General features: G+C 41.8%; 1 protein-coding gene across 3 annotated transcripts in view; it reads left to right on the top strand.

Moving 5' to 3' along the window:
- LOC104058772 (multidrug resistance-associated protein 1) overlaps positions 1 to 26,570 on the top strand; it is a 49,068-nt gene extending 22,498 nt beyond the window's left edge. Inside the window, exons 10-32 of one of the 3 annotated variants that reach the window (XM_054081008.1) lie at positions 569 to 730; positions 1,497 to 1,589; positions 3,087 to 3,290; positions 5,781 to 5,927; positions 6,305 to 6,392; positions 7,772 to 7,841; positions 8,725 to 8,851; positions 10,319 to 10,495; positions 11,124 to 11,291; positions 11,683 to 11,860; positions 12,371 to 12,415; positions 14,336 to 14,420; positions 15,329 to 15,467; positions 16,302 to 16,509; positions 17,333 to 17,643; positions 18,468 to 18,667; positions 19,175 to 19,301; positions 19,679 to 19,780; positions 20,785 to 20,931; positions 21,995 to 22,153; positions 22,928 to 23,094; positions 23,626 to 23,820; positions 25,069 to 26,570. In XM_054081008.1, coding sequence (XP_053936983.1) covers positions 569 to 730; positions 1,497 to 1,589; positions 3,087 to 3,290; positions 5,781 to 5,927; positions 6,305 to 6,392; positions 7,772 to 7,841; positions 8,725 to 8,851; positions 10,319 to 10,495; positions 11,124 to 11,291; positions 11,683 to 11,860; positions 12,371 to 12,415; positions 14,336 to 14,420; positions 15,329 to 15,467; positions 16,302 to 16,509; positions 17,333 to 17,643; positions 18,468 to 18,667; positions 19,175 to 19,301; positions 19,679 to 19,780; positions 20,785 to 20,931; positions 21,995 to 22,153; positions 22,928 to 23,094; positions 23,626 to 23,820; positions 25,069 to 25,177 — 3,408 coding nt within the window. In that variant the 3' untranslated portion in view covers positions 25,178 to 26,570. The remainder of the gene's footprint in view (positions 1 to 568; positions 731 to 1,496; positions 1,590 to 3,086; positions 3,291 to 5,780; positions 5,928 to 6,304; positions 6,393 to 7,771; positions 7,842 to 8,724; positions 8,852 to 10,318; positions 10,496 to 11,123; positions 11,292 to 11,682; positions 11,861 to 12,370; positions 12,416 to 14,335; positions 14,421 to 15,328; positions 15,468 to 16,301; positions 16,510 to 17,332; positions 17,644 to 18,467; positions 18,668 to 19,174; positions 19,302 to 19,678; positions 19,781 to 20,784; positions 20,932 to 21,994; positions 22,154 to 22,927; positions 23,095 to 23,625; positions 23,821 to 25,068) is intronic. The other 2 variants (XM_054081010.1, XM_054081009.1) reach the window with 2 other exon arrangements.
- Positions 26,571 to 27,880: the final 1,310 nt, after the last annotated feature.

Genomic DNA, 27,880 nt, shown 5'->3' with positions numbered 1-27,880 from the left:
AGTTCAAGTTCAGGCACCTTCTTCCCGCTACCAAACAAGAAACCTTGTCTCATTTAGACCTGGGGCGTGAAACTGCTTTATTTTGTGCAGAAATTAAGATGCATCTGTAATATGTTTACAGCTTCATTTGGGATTTAGCAGTAATGCCCCTTCATCTTGGAATAAACTGGCACATTTTAGAAAGCTGTGAACTGGTTGGTCTGTGTGAGAAAAAGGTGTGACAGGAAGTGAAGCATCTGCTTGTTAACAGTAAAAAAAAAAAAACAACCCCCAAACAAGGAAACAATACCTGCCTCTAGCATTAAACTCACTGTCCACGCTACTTACCCTACCCCGAAGACTGCTTGTTGTCTTTCATTCTCTATTAGTTTAAACCCAGCTGCTTGCTTCAAACTACACAACTTGCGTTTTGTAAGATGTGCAGGGTAAACAGAATGTGAAGCAGGAAAAAGATTGCTTTTTCATTTTCAGGATGAAGCTTTGTAAAGCAATTGAATTCTGTAGAAAATATGTAAATTGTCCTCCTCCATGTTGCCTTAATTGTTTTTTATTTTTAATCTGCACCTAGGCACTTGTCATCACAAATTCTGCTAGGAAGACTTCAACTGTGGGTGAGATTGTGAATCTAATGTCTGTGGATGCTCAGAGATTGATGGACTTGGCTACCTATATAAATATGATCTGGTCTGCACCTTTCCAGGTGATATTAGCACTGTGCTTACTGTGGCAGGTGAGTATTGTGTGTTGTTTCTTGTTTTGACTGCAGCAACATGCTGCTTCCTACACCTGTGACTACAGACAGCTGTTGTTCAGAAGAACACTTGAGGGTTTTCAGCAGTGTGGAGATAATTGGTTTTTTAAAAGTCGTTCAGAGCTGCTTTTGTCACTGCTGTCAAGAAGGAAGACAGGAAGTTCTTAATTTGCACGTCTGGATGCATGTGGGGATGATGCAGATGGGAGCTACTATCTTTTGGGGAACTGCAGCACCTGTAGTATCTTAGTGGATTTTAAGAAAAGTGATCTTGGTTCTGCACTCTTTGAGTGTCACCGTGTGAGATGTTTGCTATTTCTAGTCCAGTCACCAGGGTGACTCTTCCCGATTCTCACTATTGGAAAGGTAATGAAATTCCCCAGGAAGCTGGTCACTCCCTTCATGTGTCTCTACTTCAGAAAAAACAACAAACCAGCAAAAACTGGAAAACATTAAATGATCTCTGTATGTGTAAATAGGTAGGTAGGTATAGATACAGATTGATCTATGTCTATATATACCACTCTGTATAGAGGCTATATATGTATGTTTGTTTCAAAACCCGAATTGCATAAATCAGTTAGAACCCCTACTTGGTCCTCATCGTCTTCCCCCAAGCTGATCTGGAAAAGAGAAAAAGAGGTTAAAGAGCTATTTGAGTGCTTTTCTGTACCATTTGTGGTGGTTTGACTGAAGATTTTTAAAAATGAGTTTGAATAAATGTTTACAATTAAATGCTTTTCAGAATTTAGGTCCATCGGTGCTGGCAGGTGTGGCTGTCATGATCCTTCTGGTTCCCATAAATGCTGTGATGGCAATGAAGACAAAAACCTATCAGGTTAGAACTTTTATGTATGTGACAGAGTGCTTTAAAGAAACACGTTCTGTTCTTTGACTTGTTTCTGAGGTTTGCACTTTTTAAATTTTTCCCCTCTATTTATCCCTTAAAAAAAGCGAGCGGAAAGAAAGATCAGAGGTTGTTGTGTATGCCGAATAAACAAACTCACATATTTTTCAGCCTTACAATGTATCTGTAAGTAATGGTCTGAAAATGTTAGGGTAGTTAAGATCAAGGTAGCAGGTTAGCCAGCTTCATGAAATGCCTGATGGTTGGATTGGAATTAGTTCAGTTTTTAACTCGCTAAGCACTTAAGTGCGAACGTAAACTACTCTTTGCTTAATGAACCTTAATGAGTGAAATAATCACATTTCCAGGGTGGTGGTTGCAGTGTTGGGGTTTTTTTGTGGGGGAAGTGGGTGGGTCCTGGAGGGATGAGGAGAAGGTCTTAGTTATTGGCTGTTCTTGATCCCTGGCCGCTTTTATTTAGAGGGGATCAGTTTGATACAGAGAGTGCACATGAGTTAACGTAGACTCAAACTTTCATGTTTTCTAATGCAAAAACTACTTCCAACAGCCCCACCACGTGCTTTCTGGTACAGACTTCCCTGCTAACTGAATTTACCCAATGCCAGAGGAGATGGATTTATTTGAATGAAACCTTTTAGCTGTAGGTGTTCATTGAAATATACCTCAGCATTTGGTTCCTACATGGGAGAATTAGGGATATATAGCTTGTCACAGCCGCGCTGCCACGGATAACAGCTGTCAGGGATAGCTGTGCAGGTGCAGTCTGCTGGTTTACTGACGGCCTAGTGCTGAGTCAGAACACTATTTCAGTTTTGCATGGTCCTCATTAAAATACTTTACAAAGACAGAATGTTCTGAAGAATGAACTTCCTTCTTATGGCTTGGAAATTCTTATGGGAATGGAAAGCTTTTAGCCTCGGAGCACCATCAGAAAACTATAGATAGTGCTGAAAATGAAGCAAAACCAAGTCTGGTTGAAGATTAGATGTGAACTGCACACCACTGAAGCTTGATTACAGTGGCTTACTTTTTAACTGTGTATCGCACCTAGAAGGACCCTGAGTCCAGGCCTCCCTGATGAATTTAGGTTAATCCCACCTAAATGAGTGCCACAATTATTTTGATCTTGGTTTGATTTTTAGTTGGATGAAGCATTCTGATCAGGGCAGCCTCATCTAATGGGACATGTCCCTGCCCGTGACAGGGAGGCTGGAAATAGATGATCTCTAAGGTCCCTTCCAACCCAAACTATTCAATGATTCTATGATTCTTTTAATTGGTTTAAAAATCTTGTTAATTCTGAGTATTTGTTTGTTCAGATAGCATCTCAGATTTCCTGCTTGGGAAGCTAGTAAGCTTTTGATGATAATTAGGTAAATTTTGCTATTGCAAAATAGAAAGCTCAGAACTTTGTGGCTCTGCCAAGTATTGTGCTCTGCTAATTATGTTTTGCAATGTTGTTTTTAGGTGGCTCAAATGAAGTGTAAAGACAACAGAATTAAGCTGATGAATGAAATTCTCAATGGGATTAAAGTCCTGAAACTTTATGCTTGGGAATTAGCCTTCAGAGAGAAGGTATTAGAGATCAGACAGAAAGAACTCAAAGTCCTAAAGAAATCTGCTTACCTTGCTGCAATGGCAACCTTCACTTGGGTTTGTGCTCCTTTTTTGGTAAGTGAAACAAATCTAGAAGTCTGCTTTCCTTTTTGGGATCATGCTTTCCAAGGCAATGCTTCAGAACTTGTTTTGGATTTGTTTTATAAGAGTTGGAATGCTCTTTGCATGGGTGGGAAGTTGAACACCTATGGCTCCACTTCTTTATGAAAAGGCACTACTGTTTTCTTTGAAACTTAGTAACGTTCAAGGTGGTTGTATTCTAGAAGGTAATAGCCAAAATATTTAAAAGTAAAAACCTCCTCTGCATCCCCCTCTCTTTTTGGTGGTGGATTTGAGCAATTGATGATTAAATGTAGTGTTAGATTTGGAAGGGGTTACTACCATGCACGGTACCTTCTAGGTAGTATCTGTGGCTGACAGAGGAAAACTTGCTTTATTTCTGCACCTTTCTGAAAGCAATGGGCCCTTAGATAAGAGCCCTTGTTTGAATGGGATGTTGTGCATCAGGTGTGCCTCTGGCCTGGGTTCTCCTGGCATCTGTTTAAGAGCAGTGTGGAGCGGAGAGGTGAAGGCATTGCATACCCTGGGATTGCCTCAAATTCCAATTTAAAAAAAAAATATTCTTGATATGTGAAACATCCCCATTGTGTTTGTGGTTAGCTTACATCTAAACTATTAAAAGGGAGAGGAGGGTGAGACCACATCAAAATTGCTTCAGACCCTATTAGAACAAGGGGCTATTGCTTGTCTGCAAAAGCCAATTAAAGTCATGACTACATTAGGAGAAAATATGTGCTGTTCCCATTGAAGGTGTTTAAATGTGCTTTCCAGTCTCAGATTCCTTCCCCACAAACATTTTTAGTGTTTACATTATGTTTTGGGCATGATGAAAGGCAGAAGAAGCAGTGTCCTGGGTAGGAAACATCAGCTGCATTCTTAAGTGAATGCTCTTCTAAAAGAAGTCTGAGGTGATTTTAATATAAATACATTATTAAATGAAGTTTCTAAATCAAGCTCTACAGGTAGACTCTTGATGCTGTTCTGTGGAGTCCAAGGTGACAGATTTGCCAAACGAGTAGCTCTGTTTCAGCGCACATTGTGAACGTGTGGCAGCGGTCCTGCGCCCAAGGGCGTTTGCCTGTGGGGCAGGATCCGTACAGCCCGAAGTGCAAGGCTATTGGTTAGCATGCCATGGCTTGGATTTTTGTTCATTCCTGTATGTGGTTCTGAACTTCTGATTAAAGAATTTTTGCAAGTGCCTACTTGAAAGCACTTTTGACATGCTAAACTCTGATTTCCTTTACTCCTCCTGTTTCCACGGCCAGGACTCTTTAAAACATTGTTTAATAGTGGTGTCAGGAAACTGCAGTACCTCCGCTGCCGCTATGTATGCTGATACGGGTGTACTCCAGCCTAATTGCTGGTAACGCCAGAGCGCAGACATGCTGCTTGTGAGGTTATTGTTTGGACGCTGTCTTGTTTACCATCTCTCTGGGAGGGCTTTCTCCCTGGGATGTGGTTCTCCAAACTAAGGATTGTACAAACAAGCTACTGTACCAGGCACAGCCAGTCATCCACAGCATGAAGAATAATACATGTCTTAACAGCAGTCAGGTTTCTAACAGAGATACTAATGTCTTCAATGAATGCTGTGCTTAGGCCAGACTGTTCCTTAGGCGTTTGAGCTAATTGTTGCAAGTCTTGTGGGAGGGAGAATGCCAGAGGTTAGCCTGCCTTGATTTCTTGTTTGAAGTGGCACTCTGTGGGGAAGAGTTGCTGGGTCTTGTTGTATACTGAGGTACTGAGTGTTGTTACCGTGGAAGGGAACACTGTGAAGGGAATAGACCTGAATGTTAACATTTGGTTTTACTTAGTTTACTTGAATTTTATTGTAATTTAATGAACGCATTTAAAAAAAATGTAAAAAAGTATATGGATTTCTAAAAATTATTTTTATACTTCGATGATAACAATAGTTCAGTACAAAATTCTTGTTCAGCATGAAGTTTAAGCTTTTCTGTTGTGTACTGTTCAAATACTGTAAGGCTTCACCTTTGTAATGTAGTAACAATTCAAGCTTCTTGGAATACAATCTGTCCATGATCAAGTGGCCTGTATTTAGAAATCTAGGATTGCAGTGGTCTCTACAAAATATAAAATGAGTTAGCATTAGGGTGTTTTTAAATTGTTTATGTTACTGATCCAGTATCTGGAACCATGGGGAGTGCCTTGAAACTGAAAGAGCATTCCCATCTCCTGCAGTTTGACCACAAATAGCCAGAGATGCTTGTGGTTTCACCCTTGCTATGTGAATAAAGTAAGCACTTGGCATTTCCAAAAAGAGCCATCAACTTCTTTTTACAGCAATAAGTTTAAATCAAATGTTTGTTTTGTAAAACTCTTTATCAGGAACAAGGAAGTTACCAGAATGTTACTCTGTCTTTGATTTGTAGACCTCGGATTCCAGCTGTCAGACTGTGTGACTCCTGAGTTAGTGGCTTTGAAAAATGTTACCCTAACTGTAATCAATACACTTTGTTTCAGGTTGCCTTGTCCACGTTTGCTGTGTATGTCACAACAGACAAGAAAAACATCTTGGATGCTCAGAAGGCATTTGTTTCCCTTGCATTATTCAACATCCTCAGGTTTCCGTTGAACATGCTTCCTATGGTTATCAGCAGCATAGTAGAAGTAAGACTTAAATTGTTAACAAGTGTTTTATGTGCACAAATAGCCACTGAGTGGAAAGATTGCATTCCTGTGCTTAGAGAATGTCCACTGGGGAAAATCGGCCACCTCAGAAAGGGAGTGTTTTGTTTCCTGTGTGTTAAGTGCTGTGCAAGCGAAAGTATCAATCCCAGTTATGGTGAATGGGTGTTCCTGAAATCAACCCTGTATTTCTTGTTGTTTGGGAAGTGTGAGTTTGACTGTCCCAGAAACTATGCGATGGATTTTAGGGGGAATTAGGAGTGCGTAAAAATGATGTAATGTATACGTGACGCAAAACAACAAGCTCTTAAATATAATGAGCAAAGTATAAGACAGTTTTGTGTCACTTTCCCATGCAGGCCAGTGTCTCCTTGAAGCGCCTTAGAGTGTTCCTGTCTCATGAAGAGTTAGATCCAGACAGCATAATCAGAGGTCCCATCACAGAGGGTGAGTTTCTTCTCCTGATGAAAAGGACTGTGTGCAGGTTTGGGGTGGCTTTGCAGTGTTTCTTTTGCTTTCTGTAACAAATTTACTGCATTTTGGAGGATTTCACTCGAATTTTAGCCACAAAGCAGAGAAGGGAGTTTATAAAAGAAAATTATGTGTAGTTTCTATGTCCTGCTCAGATAACTTCTCTCCTCACCCCAGCTCCTGTGTCCAACCTACAGAATGGGTGCACCCAGGCACAGATGGTCACTTCAAAAATTACTTGTTGGACTCTTCCAGGTGCACCCATTTGAAATCTGTAGGCAGTTAACAGAATGTTAATTAATGCTGTGCCAAACCCCCGCATTTTGGAGAATAACAATGAGCACCCTTGAAGGAGAAAGGATAATTCCCAGTTCTGGGAAATGCCTCTACTTTATTTTTTGCACAAAGAGCATTATTGCCCATGTCATTCTCATTGTATTCAGTGTTGCTGGTCTGATTATATAGAGCTGTTCAGGAGACAGATAAGCATGAAGGCAGATTTACTGAAAAAAAACCCTAGTGCCTTTTTTCTTGTAAAACAAAACTTAACAATGTCAGTCATTTCTAAAGGATTTTTCTTACTTCCTTTTTACAAAGATAGTGAAATCCCCATCCATCCTTCTCATGTGGTTAGCTGAGCTCTATATCATTTCAGTCATTTGTCTTTCTGGCAAGCAGTCATCTGCTTTTGGGAGTACCTCATCCCCTTTATCAGATGATAACCACAAAGCATTGCTCACAAATCTTTAGTGTGGAGCTTTGGTGTTTAATTTTTGGTCCATAATGGATTGTACTTGCATACTAATGTAATTATTTACCTAGGCTAAGTATTTGTTGTATACTTGGTTTAATTTGGAGTGGTTTAGAGTTGTCACTGTACAAATCTACAGATGCCAATGCCAGTGTTTCACTGAACGGTATTTTTGGTCAAAATTATTTTATTTGGCAGTTTGATTTGTTTTGCCCTGTCATTCTTGTAGTAACTTGGCTTCACAAATGGAATTGGCAGTTTAGCTGAAAGCACAAGTCGCATTGAGGCTGCTGGTCTCTTGAACTGACTTTGCTGTGCTGCAGTGGAGTCGCTGGGTAAAGGAGGATGCAGCTGAATAAGTCAGCATCTTTGTATGGTTGGCATTCATGTATCTCCTGGTTATTGAATAAGTGTAACCTGAGAACTTTTGCTACCTTGATAAATTCAGTACAAGCAGAACATGAGCTTTACGTAAGCAGTGGATTGTTGTTCTGCTGGAAAAGTGACCTGTGTGTCCTTAGATTGACTTCTGTGGCATGATCCAGAGCATACAATTTAGCTGTTGCATTGGCATTTTTATAAATATGAATTTTCTGTTTGTCAGCTGAAGGATGTATCGTTGTAAAGAATGCAACATTTAGCTGGTCCAAAAATGATCCTCCTTCACTGAACAGGTAAGAATCGGTACCCTTTGTTCCACTCCATAATCTTGCTGTGCATCACCAATGACCTATATTTGATTTAGAACACGTGTAGGAAGAAGAGCTTGCCTTAAAGGAGCAGGAGACTTTTCTTAAACTGAAGGTTTTAAACTAGAGAAATTTAGAAAGTATGTTGTATGTATGGAATGCATAAAGGGGAGTAGCAAGAGGTATAATGGGAGCAGAGAAAGCCTCAGAGATATTTCAAGCTCTTGCTACATGCTGGAGGTGGGATGAGCTCCATCTAGAGGATACAGCCAGATTAGCCCTTGGTAGGTATCTGTAGCCCCTAGTGCTTGCGGTATGGCCTCAGTGTCTTCTAAAATACTATTCTTGCTGAGCTGAAGCCATCTTTGATTCTTACGTTGGAGAAAAACAGTGAAGAACCTTGCATGTGGTATGGCTGACAAAGTAACTGGAGTGATGCAGCCGTAAGCTGTGTCTTCCCTCTGACCTATCCCCTTTCTTGATTTTGGCTGCTTTTTCTTGGGCCTTAAACTGCATAATATCTTGGACAGTGATGCTGTTTGGGAAGAAACTATTGGTATTTACATTTGTGTTCACACGACGTTTGAGAGAAATTGATCAGGTTGTGTCACAGTGCTTTTTGAAAGTTTTTTCTTTTTTCTTCTCGTTTTGACTAATCACATGTTAAGATGCCATGGCCTAAATAGAAGAGCTGGGTGCTTTCTGAATGAAAGATTTGCTTTTCTCAAACAGTTAAAGTTTTTGTGCTGTGTCAGCGTTTGCAGTGGGTGTTCATATTGCACTGGGCTTTATATGGCTGTTCAGTAGACTGTTTTAACTATGGAGTTGTGCCAGCAAGCAAAGCTGAATTATGTGCACTTTATTTCAGCATTAATTTCACTGTTCCTGAAGGCTCATTGATAGCTGTTGTTGGTCAAGTTGGCTGTGGAAAGTCTTCGTTGCTGTCTGCATTACTGGGGGAGATGGACAAAAAGGAAGGCTACGTGGTTGTCAAGGTGGGATGTGTCCGAAGAATTGTTAAGCTGTTTGTGGGTATTGACAGAGGGATTCTAAATTTCCACGTGTTATGAAGAGGGGAAGAGGCAGCCTTTCAAATGAATGTGTTTTTAGGCTGGCAAGCTATGTATATGCCTTAGCCTGCCCTCTCTGTGATTGCTTCCTAAGCCTCAACCCAACAACTTCTGGATCTGTTGGTTTCAGATTTACCCAAGTAGTCAGAATGATGGAGGTCACAAAGATAAGTATTTTGGTGAGTCTTGTTGGCAGCCAGCTGTGAGGGGGGGAGACCCTGTTACACACGCTCCAGCCTGGGCAAGAGCGGTATTGATTTCTACCTGCTTAGACATCCAAGAATTACAAGGAGAGAGGATACACATAGATACCCAAACATAGGTATAGGACAGAGCTCACAGAGGAAAAATGACCTGGAATTAAGTAAGTAAGTAAATAAAAAGCCCTTGTTTGGGATTTTGATGTTGCTGTAGTGTATGGAAAGCAAATGTATATATTGCATTTAAGAGTGCACATTTGGTCACTTCCAAAATTGTTCTGGAAAAATAAAGTATCACAATCACAGAATCACAAGGTTGGAAAGGACCCATTGGATCATCGAGTCCAACCATTCCTAACACTCCCTAAACCATGTCCCTAAGCACTTCATCCACCCGTTCCTTAAACACCTCCAGGGAAGGCGACTCGACCACCTCCCTGGGCAGCTGTTCCAGTACCCAATGACTCTTACTGTGAAGAATTTTTTTCTGATATCCAACCTGAACCTCCCCTGATGGAGCTTCAGGCCATTCCCTCTAGTCCTGTCCCCCGTCACTTGGGAGCAGAGCCCAGCTCCCTCCTCTCCACAACCTCCTTTCAGGTAGTTGTAGAGAGTAATAAGGTCTCCCCTCAGCCTCCTCTTCTCCAGGCTAAACAACCCCAGCTCTCTCAGCCGCTCCTCATACGACTTGTTCTCCAGCCCCCTCACCAGCTTTGTTGCTCTTCTCTGGACACGCTCCAGAGCCTCAACATCCTTCTTGTGGTGAGGGTTCCAGAACTGAACACAGTATTCAAGGTGCGGTCTCACCAGTGCTGAGTACAGAGGGAGAATAACCTCCCTGGACCTGCTGGTGAGATTGGAATATATATACTATATGAATATATATACTATATGAAAGAACTAGTGACTTTTGACAGTGAATGTGTGAACATATTCCCTAAACAAACGTTTCCTTCAACTTTATGTTAGAGAATCATATTTAGTTTTAAGTCCTTTCTTTTCTACCAGCACGTTGTTACATTCACTTGTAGAGAGGATTGTAAAAATCACATTTTGGAAGAGGCAGTAGCCCAGGAACTACCTCATGCAGTGACCATTAGTACTGCCGGGTTCACAAAGCCCTGCTGTGCTTTGACTTTGTGTGCAGACTTTTGTGTAAAGTACTGAACAAGAAACTTTATTTTCATTGCAGGGCTCCGTAGCCTACGTTCCTCAGCAGGCCTGGGTCCAAAATGCAACTCTGCAAGATAACATTATATTTGGAAGAGAGATGAACGAGAATCGTTACAAGCGTGTGATTGAGGCTTGTGCGCTCATTCCTGATATAGAGGTCCTTCCTACAGGAGATAAAACAGAAATAGGAGAAAAGGTATTTAAGAACTTGCTCTACCATAATAGTGCTGTGGGTTGTAGTTAAGGCCATATGACTTCTATTGTATTTTAAAGTTGTATTGAATTTAAAACATTGAGGGTAGTTACCCTCTAAAGTAATGGGCAAATTTAGGCGGTATATTTTTCCTGTCTGTAAGCCTCAAAGGGCGGGATAAGCTGATGTTCTCCAGAACGCAGGGATGTGGAGGGAGAGGTGCTTCGCCTGCTGACAAGTTAATAGGTGGGCTGTAGCTGCCGACTGACAGCCCCGGATTCAGTAGGGAAAAGAGTGGAAGAGAAGCCCCAGATTCAGAAGACAAGTAGCCTCTGAATGGACAGTCAGGTCTGTCTGGGTTAATTGCTGTACAAAACTAGCAAACAGTTTTTTTTACTCGCCCCTCACTAACAGTGAGAACTTAATAGATTTACTTCCTTCCAAGAGGATTTTCAGTGTCATTGCTTATGCTGTTGTGGTAGTGAAACTCTTTGTGATGGAGATCTGTTTCGTACTATGCTGAAACTTCTCTAATTCGCATAAACCATTTATGACTTCTGTCTTTCACAAACTGTAGCAAGACATCTCTTTTCAGCTGTAAATAAAGTATCATATTTTCTTGTTTCCCCAGGGAGTGAATTTGTCTGGAGGACAGAAACAGCGAGTCAGTCTTGCTCGGGCGGTTTACTGTAATGCAGATGTCTATCTATTTGACGATCCTTTATCAGCTGTTGATGCTCATGTTGGGAAACATATTTTTGAAAAAGTTATTGGACCAAAAGGAATCCTGAAAAATAAAGTATGTCATAATGAGTTACTTTTCTCTAGAGAATGATTTGGTTTTCTTTGCTGAGTTCAAATGATTCCAGGTTTGTCAAATAGCATATTTGGACTTATATTTCAAACATCTGACAAACGAAAGAATCCTTCTGAGATTTTTAGAGAACTTTTCGTTATAAAGATGCAGTGTTTTATAAATGTTCTCTCATTTCTGTAATTCAGAGTTCTTTGATGGAAAAATCAAGATGAGGATGGTATTTTTTTCTTAAAAATGCTGCATTTCTCCCATGGTTATTACTGTGTTATACGTGGAATTCCAGCAGCAGGAGCAGTAGTTCAACCATTGCATTTAATAATTTGAGATGTTAGAAAATCTTTTTTTTTTTTTCCTTCCCCATTTTGCTACTTAGACACGGGTTTTGGTAACCCACGCGGTCAACTATCTGCCTCAGATGGATACAATTCTGGTAATGACTGAAGGAGAAATCTCTGAGATGGGCTCCTACCAGGACCTGCTGAAGCAAGACGGGGCTTTTGCTGAGTTTCTTCGTACATATGCTAATGCTGAACAAAGCATGGAGAACAGTGGTAAGCTTACAAATAAATTCTCTTGGCGTAAGTTGATGTGTGGAGTGTTGAGGGAGAGACATTAAATGAAAAATAGTAGTGGAAGGGAAGTTAAAAGAATTAAGGGAGTCTCTTCAGGTTCTTGAATGAAGTCTTTTCCCCACCACTAAGGAGAAAATGCATATGTTGCCTCCCTGTACACGGTGAGGTTTTTCTGTTGTTGTTGATATGAGGCAACTTTAAGACAGCTTTTTTTTTAATTCTCTCTTCATCAGTGTGTATCTTGAAAGAAAGGAAGTTTCTTGATCTGTCAGCAGCTATCTGATTTGGATTTTTTCTTTTTCTTCAAGTTTGTCTTTTTTGACTGTGTGAGGTTTGGGGTTAAAAAGAGATCCATTTTGGCAAATTTGATCCTCCCCTGGGCATTTATGGTTTTGTGATTTAGGGTGTGGTACTTGGATGAATTTTTGTGCATAAAGCCTGAAAACAGTTGAGTGTGTTCTGGAAAAAGTTAATTATATACACTTTTAGACTCAGATCCTTCGTTAGAAGGAACGACTCAACCTCTGGAACCAGGTAACTGCTTTTTTGCCATGTGGCTTTATATTAGTGCTTGTGTTGGAGCAATATGAGTAGTTGCAGTGCATTTGCAAGGGACCAAGCCATTATAAAAGAATTTCATCTGCACAGTGGAAGGTATCAGCTTGGTTTGCATGTTACTTTTCTGCGTGATGCTACAACAGTTGATGTGTCAGTTTGTAGATAATTCAGCAGCAGCAAATCTTTATCTCAAACACTTCCATGAGGAAGCTTTAAAGAAGCTTTAAACATGCACCCTCGACTTTGGAGTGTAGTGAGTGTACCCAGAGAGGGATTAGCAGGATTGAGCTCCGAAGGTCCTTTTTGTTCTCATATATGTATTCAGTACTTCACAGCTATTCCCTTTTATCACTTCTGGACACATTTCAACAGAGCCCTTGTTAGGGAGTTCCTGACCCAGGTGCATATGCCAGGTTTGCTCTGGCAATCTTGAGCATCTTTCATTCTCAAGAGGTAAATGCCGCACGAGCAGGAAACCTTTGTAGCATGCAACACAAAATCGAACTTAAGAGCTGTTAGGGCAGGATGGTTTTGCAGTTTTGCTTTGTTCGTGTGAGTTCAGGACTTCATAGATGCTCTAAAGCAATATGACACTGGAACGCTTGCTGGTTTTTATATGGGAGCCCTTCAAAAGAAATGCTGTCAAGTGCTTAAAGTAACCATCAGACCCATATCACTTTGCTGTCATTCATATAAATAAAAATAGGAACTAAATCATTGAACTCTTCACTTTTTACTATTTTCTACTTTTTTTTTTTTTTTTTTTTTTGCTTCTAGACCACACTGAACAGCTTAACTTTGGTTTTCTAGGGTAATGAACCAATGTTCAGTTTGCAGACACAGGAGGAACAGCTTTATCTTCAAGCAGTCCACACTTAATGTTTTAACTTACTATTTTGTGCCTGTATTTTGCTTTAGTATAAAAGCCTGAAAACTTTGGACTCCAGATCTGCACAGAGTTTTGTCTCAAATTCTGAATTAACTTTCATACTTGAAAACAGAGTTCCGATTAACTGACAGTTAATTGTTTAGGAGTCAATCATTTGGTTTGTATTAGGAAAATTATGACATAACTTGAACCTAGGAATTCTACTCATGGCACTGTATCATATGGTATGAGGCAGGGAGACCCTATTAAGTTAGGCCCTAATAGAATCTTGAATTAAGTTGCTCAGAGAAAGCTTGATGTTTCAGGCTGGCAGGTTTTGTCAAGTGTTTTAGGCGATTGGCTCTTGTGTGATGCATTTTGTTACAAATGGGATGTTGTGGGATAAAAAGGCTTTTTTTGGGGGAAAGTGACATACATAGAGAGATGTCTTGCTTAAATTAGTCTGACTCCTATGGCTGCTTAAAAAAAACAGGCTTTTGCATGTTGCTTCCTGCTTAATTTTGCAGGAAGACTCAAAGTTAATACTACATGCCTTCTCTTCTTACAGCTTCACTCCATCATTTACTAGAATGTCTTCTCATTGCGTTCTAAAATGAAAATAATTTATACTTAACTGTAAAAGATGTGGTTTGGAAAGGCGTGGTTGGGTGGTTTGCATTTTTCCCCATACAGTGAATGATAGTGTGCTTGGTATTGCATGCTTTACCATCAGTTATGTCCTCATAATTATATTGCATTATTATTACTGACTCCGTTTAGTAGAAGAATAGAAAATCGTTAGTTGTCTTGGCAACTAGTCCTGTTGATGGTGGAACTAAACTGGTTTATTGTACATTACTCTGTACATTACATTAGCTGTACAGTTATCCGTTAGGATACGGAAACGCTTACTTGCGTTGCCAGCTTTGTTTGCACATTGGAACTGCACCTGGCGTTTAGGATTGAAATGAAACCACTGTATCTTTTTGCCTACCATTTTAATGTTTACTTTGTCACACCCTCCCCAGATACAAATAGTCCCTCTGGAAAGGAAGGAAAGCCTGTAGAAAATGGAGTTCTGGTGAATGAAGCCCCTGGAAAGCTGATTCATAGGTGCGTAGTCTCTCTTTTTTCTTTCGTTCTTTCTTTCCTTCTCCCCTTCCCCCTTTTCCATCCTGTTACTCAGTTGCGGACAAACAGTAACTCAATGTTTATAGCATTTGTTAGAGGAAAATGTATTTTGTTGGATCCGGCAGCCTGAGTGAGACAAGGCTCCTGCTGCTCCATGTCTCCAGGTCCAGCAGGAGCACGGCTGAACATTTGCTCCGAGCAGGCACACGCACATGGAGTGTACGTACACACCACATGTATGCTTGGCCAGCAACACAGGTCATGGACACTTAGAGCACCCACACGAACACGGCACCAAATGGCCTCATCCTGTTCCCGTCTCTGGCTGAGCAGGATGGAGGTTTGCTAGAGGTGATACATTCTGTGTGTATGTACCAGGGGCATCCCGGCACTCCTATTATACCTTCCCAAAGTCAGTCTCACAGACTGTCTTATTCTTTTGGTGCTGTAGAGATACTGTGTTTCTGGAAGCTACTGAGCGCCTGGGTGTACGATTGCCCATTTTGATGCCAGTGTGGGTAACCTTTTTGCAGCGCGGCAGCTGCGCTATATATGGTGATAGGGTTTGTAAGGGCTAATGGTGATGATCACCAAACATTTTTCTTTTGGGACGTGTGATTGCTTGACCAAGGCTTGACTGGCTCGCCTGTTACTTGTATCTGAAGATGAATACTTGAGAACTGAATGCCATGAGGAAGGATTAAGAGTGCACTGTGAGGGGAGGACAGAAGCATAGTAACCACAGGCCTGATGATGACAACCGGTTAGGAGGTTGATTCTCACCAGAGTAATGTAAAACACTCACTTGGGAGCCGTGAACTGTTTGAGTCTATGAAGTAAACACCTGGCCTGTATGATGCTAAGACTTAAAAATATATGTCTTCAAACAGGCAACTCAGTAACTCTTCGACATGTAGCAGAGACACCGGGAAATCCCAGCAGCAGAGCAGCACAGCAGAGCTGCAGAAGCCGCTTGCTGAAAAGAATTCTTGGAAGCTGACGGAGGCTGACACGGCGAAGACTGGGAGGGTAAGGTGTCTCGTTCTTGCTTCCTATGCCCTCTTTCAGTTTCACTAAAATCCACAGGGTTCTGAAGCAAATAGCTTCCAAAGACCATGGGTGGGAAAAGTCTGAGTGGATTCTGAGACTTGTTGCTTGAGTAGTACTTCATGGAAGTGTTGCTGCACTGTCTGCTCCTAACGTCTACCCCTGATCTCGGTGCAGAAAGAGTGCTGACACCAAACCTTTTGTTTAAGGTGGTGGGCCTGACCACATGAAAGTTTAAAAGAAGAAATGAAAACTTTGCTAGGAGATGTAGCATTTTCCCAGGAATCTCACTCGGGTTTCTCTGAAAGCCCTGAGTATCCTGGGATTGGATACTTTGGTCTAAAATGTAAACTGCTGAAATTCATGAGTCAATTCCAGTTCCTTGTGCTGAAGGGCATGTTTCAGTAGGTCACTTGATTTGCCACAACCTCTCTCCAAGAAATAGCCGCAAAGTTGCTTGAATCCTCTGGTTAAAGATAGATCACAGGATACAAGCCATGGGAAGCAAGGATTAAATTAAAGGCTATATAATCTTGTGGTAAAAAGAGAGGCCAAAAACTGGAACTCCTTAGTTAAGTTTTTGGCTGCACTGCTGAAGCTCTGTTATTTCAGGCAGCTCTCTCCCTGCTCTTCCCTTCCCTTAGAAGACAAGGGGACGATGGTGTGTGCCTGCCCTGGAGGGGTGCTGGGTTTGGCACCTTTCCATAGAATGCTTTTCACCTTTTGTTCTCAAGTAGTGATGCAGGGGCAGTTGCTGGTTTTGAAACTCAATCTGCAAAAAACAATATTGTTTTTTTTCTCCCCATCTGTCTTTAGGTAAAGGTGACTGTGTACTGGGACTACATGAAAGCACTTGGACTCTTTATCTCTTCCTTCAGCGTTTTCCTCTTTATGTGTAATCATATAGCTGCCCTGGCTTCCAATTACTGGCTGAGTTTATGGACAGATGATCCTGTTGTCAATGGGACACAGCAGTACACAAATGTCAGACTGGGAGTATATGGAGCGCTGGGAACTTCTCAAGGTTTGCTTGGTCTTGCCTGTTTTAAGATTAGCTGGTTCAGAATGTTTTCGATGTTCTTGGGGATCCTGTGTTTGCAGAACTGCAGCAGCAGTGTGGGGTTTCTTTGTTTTTCCCCTTGACAGAAAGATTAAAAACTTGAGTGAATTAAAGAAAAGGGAAGTAAACCAACCTATTACATTATTCAGCTAGTGATTATTAGTTTTCTTTCATTTGTACAAAACAAAGTAAGTGGTTTGCAGGGGCTGATGTGCCAGCAGATGGTGACAAAAACATCTGACCCAGGAAATGGGTCTGTGGGCTGCAAAGGACCCGCGCTGGCCTAGCTCAGGGCACGCTTTGTCACAGGAGGCCATGGCCTGACTGAGCTGAGCCCATTGCGGGTACCACAGGGAGGCCAGCTCAGCAGCTTTTTGTGTCCTCTCTGTTGTCAAAGTTAGGGTGTTACATTCCATGGCAAACTTAAGTTCCCCACATCAGAATTGCTGTAGAATTCTTGCAATAGGTACTAAATGCCACCTTAAAATTCAGTGGTCTGTACTCAAGGCAAGTGCTCAAATATTACACAAAATTTTATAATGGAGAAACTACTTTTTCCGTGAGAGAAATGTGGTGTTTTCATCTATCCTTGGTTTTGTTTTTTTTTTTCCTGTTGTTTGTTTTTTAATTACTTAGAGTAATTGCTAAGTTTCCCTGTAGTGAATCCCAGTTCTCAGGATTGTTGTGCTAGAGATGTGCAAACACGAAGTGATGACAAAATGAAGGAAAGTGTTTTCTGTGGCATGTGGAAGCAGATAGAAACAAGTAAGCAAGTTTTCTTTTCTAGGTATTGCTGTGTTTGGCTACTCAATGGCTGTGTCAATAGGGGGAATATTTGCTTCACGACACCTGCACCTTAACCTGCTGCACAGCGTCCTCAGGTCTCCTATGAGTTTCTTTGAACGTACACCCAGTGGAAATCTGGTGAACCGTTTCTCTAAGGAGATAGATACCATTGACTCCACCATCCCGCCAATCATAAAGATGTTCATGGGCTCAACGTTTAACGTGATTGGGGCTTGTATCATCATTTTGCTGGCTACACCTATAGCTGCTGTCATTATTCCACCTCTGGGACTTGTCTACTTGTTTGTGCAGGTAAGGGGTGTTACCGGGGGGGACTGGGGCCAGCAGTCTGCTGCTCCTCTGTTACTTAAGACGGTTCTTACTCTGCACATGGATGTGTTTTAATGTGTTTAGTTTGAGTTGTGCTTGACGGACTCTACTTGGCATGGTTTATTAATTAGCTGACATTAGCAGAGCATTTCTTTCCATTGTCAAATGTGAAATGACTTCCGTGCAGAAGGTAATCTTTTAATACCTAAGCAGACTTCATAAAAATACAATTAGATTTTGAGGCAGATTTTGAGTCAGATTTTTTATAGCATGTTGCTCAGAGCCCACATGTGGAGAATGCATGCACTTTTCCAAAACTTGCTTCCATGCAAAAGAGCAGTGTGTTTGCGTTGCTGATGTGCCCATTTCCTCAGAGTATTGTTTACAGAGCAAGAGAAACACGGCAGCCTTTCAATCCTGTCTTGTGTAGACAGGGTGCTTGCTTCACTCTTGCTTTACTCTTTGAAATCTGGTGAAGCCAGTACAGATTGGAGAGAAGCAGCTGGATTTTTACTTTGACTCTTGAATTAGTGAATCTGTTGGTGTGTATTGTACTATTGAACTAAGCTTGCAGAGAAGAGAAAAAGGAGAAAGTAGCCATTGCATGAAATGCTTTGACTGGCAGCTGTTTAAAGACAGCAGAATGCATGGAATGGTTTTTCAGGCCTAAAAGCATTGGAGAAGGCATATATTCCTGTGTGTAAGTTGAATCTCTGTAACTAACAGCCCAAATGGCAGGAACTCTATCATGATGGCCTTTGTCTTTGCAATTGCGGTCTGGATGTAACCGTAACTCTTATTTGCAGAGATTTTATGTGGCCACTTCTCGTCAGCTGAAACGCCTCGAGTCTGTCAGTCGTTCTCCTGTGTATTCTCACTTCAATGAGACTCTCCTGGGTGTAACTGTCATTCGTGCCTTTGAGGAGCAGAAACGTTTTATAAAGCAGAATGACATGAAAGTGGATGAAAATCAGAAAGCTTATTATCCAAGCATTGTTGCAAACAGGTAACAGTGGGTTGAAATATTGGAAGGTGGTTTTATAGGGAGGGCGTGGTTCTGCTGCTTGTGTTCCTTATCAATCGCGGCTCCTGGCATACTTGTCCGGGGTAGGGAATCCTGTGTGGATACATCTGTTTCACAGATATTTTGCTTAAACTTCTGTCAGGGAATTAGGATTGCTTCTGAATTTCTTTTCTTTCTGCCTTACTTCTGGGTAATGTTTTATTTTTTTTTAATTTTTATTCATTGATCCCAATCTTAATGGCAGCTGCTTTCTGAACTAACACAGGAATTTATGCACCTGAAAGGTTTATTAATTTTGCATGCCTCTAGATTTGCACGGTGCCAGAGCAGCAGCTCAGACGCCTCGCGGTTCCCGCATCACTAGCAGTATGCAGGTGCCATATTACTAATCTTTTCAAAACCAATTGTGTTATAGGACATTGGTTGGCTGCATTCCTCATTCTCTGTGAATGAATTACCAGAAAGATACATTATGTTTTTCTCTTGCAGGTGGCTGGCTGTCCGTCTGGAGTTCGTAGGGAACTGTATTGTCCTCTTTGCAGCATTGTTTGCAGTGATGGCGCGCAACAAACTCAGTGCGGGGCTGGTTGGCCTCTCAGTGTCCTACTCACTGCAGGTAATTTTTTTTTTTAAAAAGAAAAAGAGATCCTAATTGTAAGACTGCATCAGAAAGTCAGAACCCTGCTATGGCTTTGGAGAGAAAACTAACACAAGGAACATAGAAAAAGAGTAATACCTACAAATATAGCGTCTGGAAGGATGCTAGGAAGTTCTTTCTGTGCCTTGCCCGTGTGAGAGGATGTGGCTAAGATGACTCCTCATCCCTTGCATAGTAAAGGTGTCTGGACTTTTCTCCTATCCAGCTCTGATTAGCCAAGATCTCGTCTGTACTTACGCATTCCATGAACTTGCCTTGCTTCTACTGTGTGTGGTTATTTATTGCAGGTAACACATCTAGTGTAGACTGGTTCTAGACTTCTTTTCTTCTTGCAGATTACAGCATACTTGAACTGGCTCGTTCGCATGTCATCTGAGCTGGAAACCAACATTGTTGCTGTTGAAAGAGTCAAAGAATACACTGAAATGGAGAAGGAGGTACATAGAGTTGTCCACCACAGCTGTAGAAGTCAGTGTCCTGTTCTGATGTCTAACCCGCAGCCTGGCTGAACGGCTCGTGGGATGCAGTTGGGCCTGTGCCGTACGCAGAGGGGTGGGACAGAGCTTCGTGTTATCAGTGCCTTCCATCCAGGGACAGGCTGTATCTTAGCAGGTAGTTCCTGTGGGTGCTTTTAGGAAATGTGCTTTTCTGCCCTGGGCTAAGCAGTGGAGCTGTACAAATATTTTGGTTTCCTAAGTGCTTAAGCATTATGTTCTTTGATTTGTGTTTCTCTTTTTTTCTCAGTCTGGGGAGTAAAGAGGATTTACTTTTTTTTGTTTCAATGCAAATCACCTAACAACTCATTTAATCTGCAGTTGTGCCCCTTTTTGCTACAGTACAGAGTTCCCTGCATTTTTTTTTTTTGCCGTGCCTGTAACTTGAACCTGACCTGAGTCTCTGTTTTGCAGCCAAACCTTATGAGGACCCTTCCTAGATTTTTTTTCTCAGGTTTTGGTAGCAGACCGATGTTTATACAGTTCAAAGCCTTTTTGTTTGGCACTGGCGGTGAATGCAGCGGGATGTGTTCTCTCCTCTCTCGCCTCTGTGGGAGGCTGAGGCAACAGCTGTTTATTTTAGCAGCTTGTTAATCTTTTAGTGCTTAGGTCTCAGTTAAACTGCTTCTAGTTTTGTGTCTGGCTTCCCCAGTGGTCTCCTTACTGTGATGGGAGGTGTACAAGCAGGTTGTCTGAACACGTGCTGCCTGTATGATTTTGCTATTTGTGAATGGGAAGTTTATCCAGCAAGTGGAACTCAGTGTAGTGAAGCTACATATAGCATTTTACTTGCTTTGGAGCAGCTCTTTCCTTCTCTTCCCATCATCATCACAGTTTACTTTTGCAAGCTACACACTAATAAGGATTTTTCTTAATTGCTTTCCTCGAGTCCTTTGAAACCATGTCTGGTTGAAGGAGAAGCTGATATGTTCATGTGGTTCTTTCAGGCTGAATGGAGTATTGAACAAACGGCCCCAGCGAGTACCTGGCCTGAGGAAGGGAAGGTTGAGTTTCGAGGCTATGGTTTACGTTACCGGGAAGACTTGGATTTGGTTCTGAAAAACATAAATGTTACCATAAATGGGGGTGAGAAGGTAATGAATCTGAGTTTCTAGCAGAGCGTTAGTGTTTATGAATCTGCATGCATAAGCCAGAGGTCTAACCCTGTTGTGTAGCGTGTCTTGGGCCCTCAAGAACTACAAGTGCTTCTGTAGAATCAGTCCTATTGTATCTGGCAGATGTACTGCGCTCTGACCCTTTTTGGGGTGTGTCCTGCATCATGGCATAAAGATGCACTATTATGTGGGCTGAAAGTATCTTTCAGTCTGGTTTCATAAGAAGGTGAGGTTTATGCTGTCTGCTTCTCCCTTCCCAGGAAATTTTGCCATTTTCTTTACTGTAGGCAAAGGTTGCAGAGAAATTAAATTAATTATGATCTTGAGAAAATAAGGTACCAAGTGTGTGGGGGGAAACCCTGTCTAATGGGGCAGAAGTTGCAGGGCGAGTCACTGAAGGAAAATATGATCCAGATTCTCTGGATCTGGACAAACTGATGTTGATATTTGTGTCTCCTACTGCTTCATTGGACGTGCACTCAGACACATCCCACTCTAGTCCTGCGTGGATTCTCTGGTATCTAATATTAGTGCCATCTTGCATGTCAGCATAAAAAGTGGCAGATGGCAAGAGATATATCAACCAAACAAAGCAACCATCTTCTATATTTACTTCGAAAAAGGAAAAGAATGGGTGAAGATATAAGTTTAAGTGGGAAGGAAAACATATGGTATGAAGCAGAGGGATCTTGGTATATTTCTGCTATAAAATCAAACAAGATAAATGTCAAGTCAGCAATTATAACTGTGAAGCATGAACCAAAAGGGAAACCTTTGCCTGCTGTACCCAATTCTGTCTGCCTTTCTACAAAAATGGACAACTTGTGTGATTGGATTGAAAATTTTGACTGCGTTTTGTTCTTGTTTTTCATACGCAGTGATTTCTCTTACTCTTTGATCAGCCTTGATTTGTTACGCTGTTCTGGAGTTGATAGCCCAGCAAATAGGACAACCTTCTGAAAATGTCTTGGTTTCAGGTAGATGTTTGGAAATGCTTTAACTCTTCCCTGGAGTAAATTGTTCCTATATTTCTTCCTAACAGATTGGAATAGTTGGAAGAACAGGAGCTGGAAAATCCTCACTTACTTTGGGTTTGTTTCGAATTAATGAAGCAGCTGAAGGAGAAATTATTATAGATGGAATTAATATTGCAAAGATAGGGCTCCACGACTTGCGGTTCAAGATCACCATCATTCCTCAGGTAGGAGGGAAATCCGGCCATTGCCAGAACAGTGCTTGCAACAGTGCTGTTTACAAGCACTGAACTTAGGCTCAAGTCTTCTTGTTCTCACTCTGTAGCCTTTATTGCCTGCTCTAATTCAAAGTAAGACCATGAGATGTGGGTATAAATCATTGTTGCAGCACACTGGCAAAAAACAAGTGCACGTGCTGTAAAAGGTTTTCTGCACCACTTCTAAAAGTCAGGGGAGCACTTTGCTTTCTCCTTTTGATCACTTCACATCAGTCAGACACTACAAGGTCAAAAGTATTTCAAAATTAGTATTTCTCCATGTCCAAGAAAAAAGTGCATTCATTTCATTAATACTGCAGCTGAAGACTTTTGAAATAGCTACAGATGGTGTAATTCCCTAAGAAGTGGAAAGTTGGCCTAGTAGGCCCTGCTGGCAGAGGCGGGACAGGGAGTGCCTGTTCTTTAGCAGCCCAGTAAAAAGAAAGTTGGATGACTTTCCCCCCTCCTTGCTTCTGGATTCGTGAGTTACTGACTCATGGAAAAGTCTGGAGTGCCAGAGTCTGCAGAGGGCAGAGGTCAGGCCACCGAGAGGCATAAGAAATACGGCTGAGGGAGAATAACTTGCTGTTATTGGAAAAAGTGAGGTCTCACTCCTAAATCGAGTAGATTAGCTTGTTTGCAGCTGCAAGTGCACATGTTGTTTTTCTTTCACTATCTAAGAAATGTTATTGGAGCGCTTGTTGTGTTCTCTCAGCATTGTCAGTTATCTTCTTCTATAACTAGGATCCAGTATTGTTTTCTGGCTCTCTGCGTATGAATCTTGATCCTTTTGACCAACACTCTGATGAAGACATTTGGAGGTCTTTGGAATTGGCTCACCTGAAAAACTTTGTATCGTCCCTCCCTGATAAACTTAATCATGAATGTGCCGAAGGTGGAGAGAACCTCAGGTACGTCAAAGAACTGTGCTTGTGAACATTGCCTTAAGAACATCCCGAGAACTGAGAGAGGGGGTTTGCCCTCCCATCGGCAGGCTTTCCACTTGCCCAACTGTTAGGGCTCACTCGGGCAGGATGTAGCTAGACCCCAGCAGCAGCAGTGCAGGGCTACCCCCAGCCCGCTATGAGGATTTCGGGAGCAGTTGGGCAATTCTTAATGCACGACCTCGCAGTCAACCAACTAGATTTTATTCAGCATGTTTTAAACTCTCGAGTTTAAGAATTTAAAGTAATTCAATTCGGTTATGGTGAAACCATTTGTAATGTGTTCTTTTATTACATTGCCAAGACTTCATTGTGAGGGGAATGTAGTTTCTGCTGCTGCTAAATAATCTGCAGTCATGTAGCAAAACTAACCTTGCCTATTCTGCTGGATTCTTGGCCCATATACTTTAGTGGACTTCTTGCAAGGAATTGCTAGGCTTCAAAATGAATACTGCAAACCTGTCCTGACTTTTTTTCCTCACAATCCCATCTTCGCAGCGTGGGTCAGCGCCAGCTGGTGTGCCTGGCACGAGCTCTGCTCAGGAAGTCCAAAATCCTGGTTCTAGATGAAGCCACAGCTGCTGTTGATCTTGAAACAGATCAACTTATACAGTCAACAATAAAGTCTCAATTCAAGGAATGTACTGTATTGACTATAGCACATCGTCTGAACACGATAATGGACTACACAAGGTAAAGGAATACCTCTTTTATCTTGAAGAATGCCGTGTGTGACCTGCGTGTGCTCTGCTTAAATAAGCATCTTTGTTAGCCAAGTGTTTGCCAGGGCATTTTTAGCCGTCTCTCCGCAGAGCTGCTGGAATCCCCATTTTGATAGATGGGGGGTGTGTGCGCCTGTGTTCTGGCCTGTGGTGCTGTGCTTGGCCTGGGGAGCATCTCTGATCACTGTGTTGTGCTGCTGTCGTGCCATTCCTGCCCAGGCGAACTGGGAAGAGGAGGGAGACAAGGATAAAAGTCTGTTCATGGCCCTAATTTAGGCACAGCTGCAAGGGGCATCAGAGCTTTAGGAATCTCATACCCTAAACTAGGCACAAAAAGCATAAAGAAGCAAAGGGGCGGGTCTTGTGCTTGTCTGAAGTTCATTTGATGTTTCTCTTTCCCTCACTTCTGGTTAAATTCATACAGCTTCCCTCAGCTGTCTTGTTAAGGTGTGGTTGAGGGCGGAGTTTTGGTCTTGTAATTTCAGTTCTAAGCTTTCTTGTCCTTTTTATCACAGAATGGCAGACAGCAACGTATGCCCAGTGATAAGATTTTTGTGTACTTCTGTAGACGTGTCTTTGTGCTGTCGATAGTGAAAGACACAAGGCAGGAGCGTTGCCTGTGCCGACCGGCGCCGGGTGAACACGCAACTCAGTCAGGGCAGCAGCGCCTGCTAAAGGCTTAGCAGCATCTCTGCAGTGCCTGCCCAGTTAGGGGCGGTAGCTAAGGGCAGTGTTTTAAATGTGTGCTGCCTTTACTGACAGTGGTAACTTTCTAACTCCAGTTGCGTGTTTGCTTTTGCATAAGTTATGACTGCGCTTGTATTTTGTCAGCAGAAGATGTATAGCAGCAGTTGATGTGGTGCAGTATTACGGGAAGGTTATCCCAGGTCTTGCAGGGCCTTAGGGGCTCTCAAGGCACTCATTTTGACAAGAAAAGCTGACATCTAGTTTCTGGCTGGCTCAGAGCACAGTTGAAAGTCTGCTGGGTGCCTGCAAATGGCTGGGTAAACATACAGTACATAAAAAATACCCTGGACAGACCATCTGCAGTGAGGCCAGGAAGGAGAGAGGTGAGAACCTCTGTTCATTCATACAGTCTGGCTGTCTTTGCTCTCATATAATGGCTCTGCTACAGTTGATTTCTGTCTGTACATACACATCTGTGTTCATTGGCTTTCTGGATCATCTTGTGACCAATTTTTTTTCCCTTGTTTTACAGAGTTTTAGTCCTGGAGAGAGGCAAAGTGGTGGAGTGTGGTAGCCCAGAGCACCTACTTCAGGAAAAAGGCATTTTCTATAGCATGGCCAAAGATTCAGGCTTGGTATAGCATTTGGACTTGGTTAGTTCATGTGGGGGAGAGGGAGATGTGATACGTTCAGAGATCTGCAATTTCCCCTGAGCTGGTGTGAACCAGGCAGTTGTTTCAGACCTTGTGGATTCATCCGGAGCGTGGTGATGGAAATAACAGAAAAATGCAATTTTTATTTCTTTTTTTTAATTCTCCTTAGTAGTCATTTTAGCCAGCTTTAGGAGAAGCACATGCACTGTGCAAAACACTTCAGAGACTTAATTTTTGCCTGAAAACTGTCATTATATGCTCAAATGTAAGGCGGAGTGATTCATCAGGAAGTTCAGAAAAGCTTTTTCTTTTCATCTTCTCCTATGTTCTGAAGCTCTCTCCCCCGTTTTTTGGTTTAAAACGTTTTTGCAAATGCTAGTTATTTGCTTGTTTGCTGATTCCTCATTTGGTGAGCCATCTATTGTGGGATGCACTTGGAACATTTTGTGGCATATAGTACTATACTCCAAAGATTTTTCTTCTTGAGAAATAACATGTGTGCCAGACTTTCTCATTTACTGTACATGGTTAATGCTTTTATGCATTCTCCTAAACGTTTCTTGTGTTTACAGCGGATAGCAGCAAGTTCCCTATGATAAGTCAGTAGTGCTGATGTGAAAAAGCACAGTCAACTTCAAAGCAGTGTTTAAGCATGTCTAGAATGACAATCACTCCAAACCCAAATTGGTGCAGCAGTTAGTGCGTTGCGGAATGCAGTACCTGATCTTCCACCCACTTCACTCAGGAATTCTGACTTGGGTGGTGAATCCTGGTTATGCCTGTGGGGACTCGGCTGAGAAGTGTGGATTTGCCCGAGTGGAGGTTGCAGTCTCAGCGCGATATTGATTGTAATACCCTTGGCTTTGGCAGTTCTGTGCTTTAATAGAAGCTCTGCCACATCAAGGACCAGTAGCCTTATATCGAAGAAACACGCCCTTCATGCTGCTGCTGTTGACTCTTAAATTTTGTGGGAAACTGTTCTCTTACAGTTGTTTAAAAAAACCAAAAGTTTTATTGTGTTTTAAGTTGTGTTTCAGGGGTCTAACAATTCAATTAGCAGTGGAGTCTGGTTTTCAAGATCTATGTTGAATGTTGAGTTTTCTCTGGGAAGAAAAAAGTTACTTTTCTCATGTTCTGATTAGTGTTATTTTAAAGGAAAATGCTGGAAGAAGGCCAACTAAGTAGACGGACCCAGTTACTCAGCGCTCCAAGAATGCGGACTTTTGTGAATGATATTGCTGACCTTAATACTAGACAATTGTCTTCTTTAGAATAAAACTATTTATTTTTTTGTAAATTATGACTCTCTGAAATTGAAAAGACTGAAATTTTCTTTGGTATTTTTTGTAATGACAACAAATATTTGCAAAGAATTTGCAGTAAAAAATTGTTTGAAAGATAACATGATGTGTCACTTCTGAGTTTGTATTTGACAAAGGGTTAGCTTTGGCAGTTCATGCCCACCAGGAGCACCTTCATAGCTGCTACTCTTGTGCTTCTGTAGGTTCCCACCTCATACAGAGCATGTGGAAGCCTAGCTCTGTGGTTTTCCTCCTCCCCCCGCTCCTTAATTTTTTTTCTATGAAACCGGCACAATTAATTTCATTTAGGTCAGCATAAAAATATAGAAACCTCCTTTGGCTGCATTGCTGGCTGCTTTTGTGGTTTTTGTGAAAAATTTGCCATCACCTGTCAGGCCTGAAAGTAAGTGGCCAGACTTGGCCTCCTTCTTCACATCTAAAGAATGGCTCTGCCTTTCTCCACTTCATTCTGTGCTCTTTGCTCTCTTAACCGTTTCTTCTACACCGAGACCTGTATCTTTCAAAGCAAAGCTCTCCTTTCTCTGCGAACTGTTCTGTTTCAAGCTGTTCTGTTTTTAGGATCTGTAAAAGCAGTTCATATCCTACTGTATCTTCTGTCTTACAGCAGTCGTGTGTGAGCCACTGATGTTGGTGGTGGTGTTCAAAGACATTATTAATGTGCCTATCAAAATATTAGTTACAGAAGAGTATAAGAAAGCCATTGAATTTACTGAATCAGATTTTGGTGCGTGTTGATGTATCTTAGCTGACATTATTTGCTGCAACATGGAAGATATCTCACATCTGGAAAAGCCGCTTCTGGAGAAAAAACAACTTGGGATTTTCAGGAGATCTGCAAATGCCACCCTGGTTCTTTGCGTGTGAGTACCGCTACTTCTGTAAAGCCACTCCTGGTGTTGAGACATCTCCAAAGACATCCCTTAGTGGTTCAATCACAACGGAGCACAGAAGCGGTTGTGCTCTGAGTCACTGAGCCTTTAGCATTTTGGCACTCCCGTGCTGCTCGTGATCATCTACGGCACTAAGGGTAGAATTTAGAAACTGTTTGGCATGAACTTGCTGTAAACCAATGAACACCACCTTCATTCTTATTTTCTAGCTTTAGCAATTTCAGTATTATCTTAAACTTGGAATCATGGGACAAGAATAATTTTTTTAGGCTTTCTTTCCTACATGTGCCATGCTTTCACTTTGTTTGAGACAGCATTAAATGAGGAGGGAAAAGGAAAGGGGGGAAAAAAAGTAATTTCAGTTAAAAGCCTTGACTCTTGATGTCCCGATTAGACAGATGACAGGAACAGTGAAAGTTGTAAGCAGTAATTAAGCTCCTGACCTCATTTCATAGAATTGCCCCAGAATCCTGTGCTGG

This window comes from Cuculus canorus, chromosome 15 (genome assembly GCF_017976375.1).
Source record: "Cuculus canorus isolate bCucCan1 chromosome 15, bCucCan1.pri, whole genome shotgun sequence".
Taxonomy (NCBI): domain Eukaryota; kingdom Metazoa; phylum Chordata; class Aves; order Cuculiformes; family Cuculidae; genus Cuculus; species Cuculus canorus.
The sequence above is the reverse complement of the archived record's forward strand: the minus strand, read 5'-3'. Positions and strand labels throughout refer to the sequence as shown.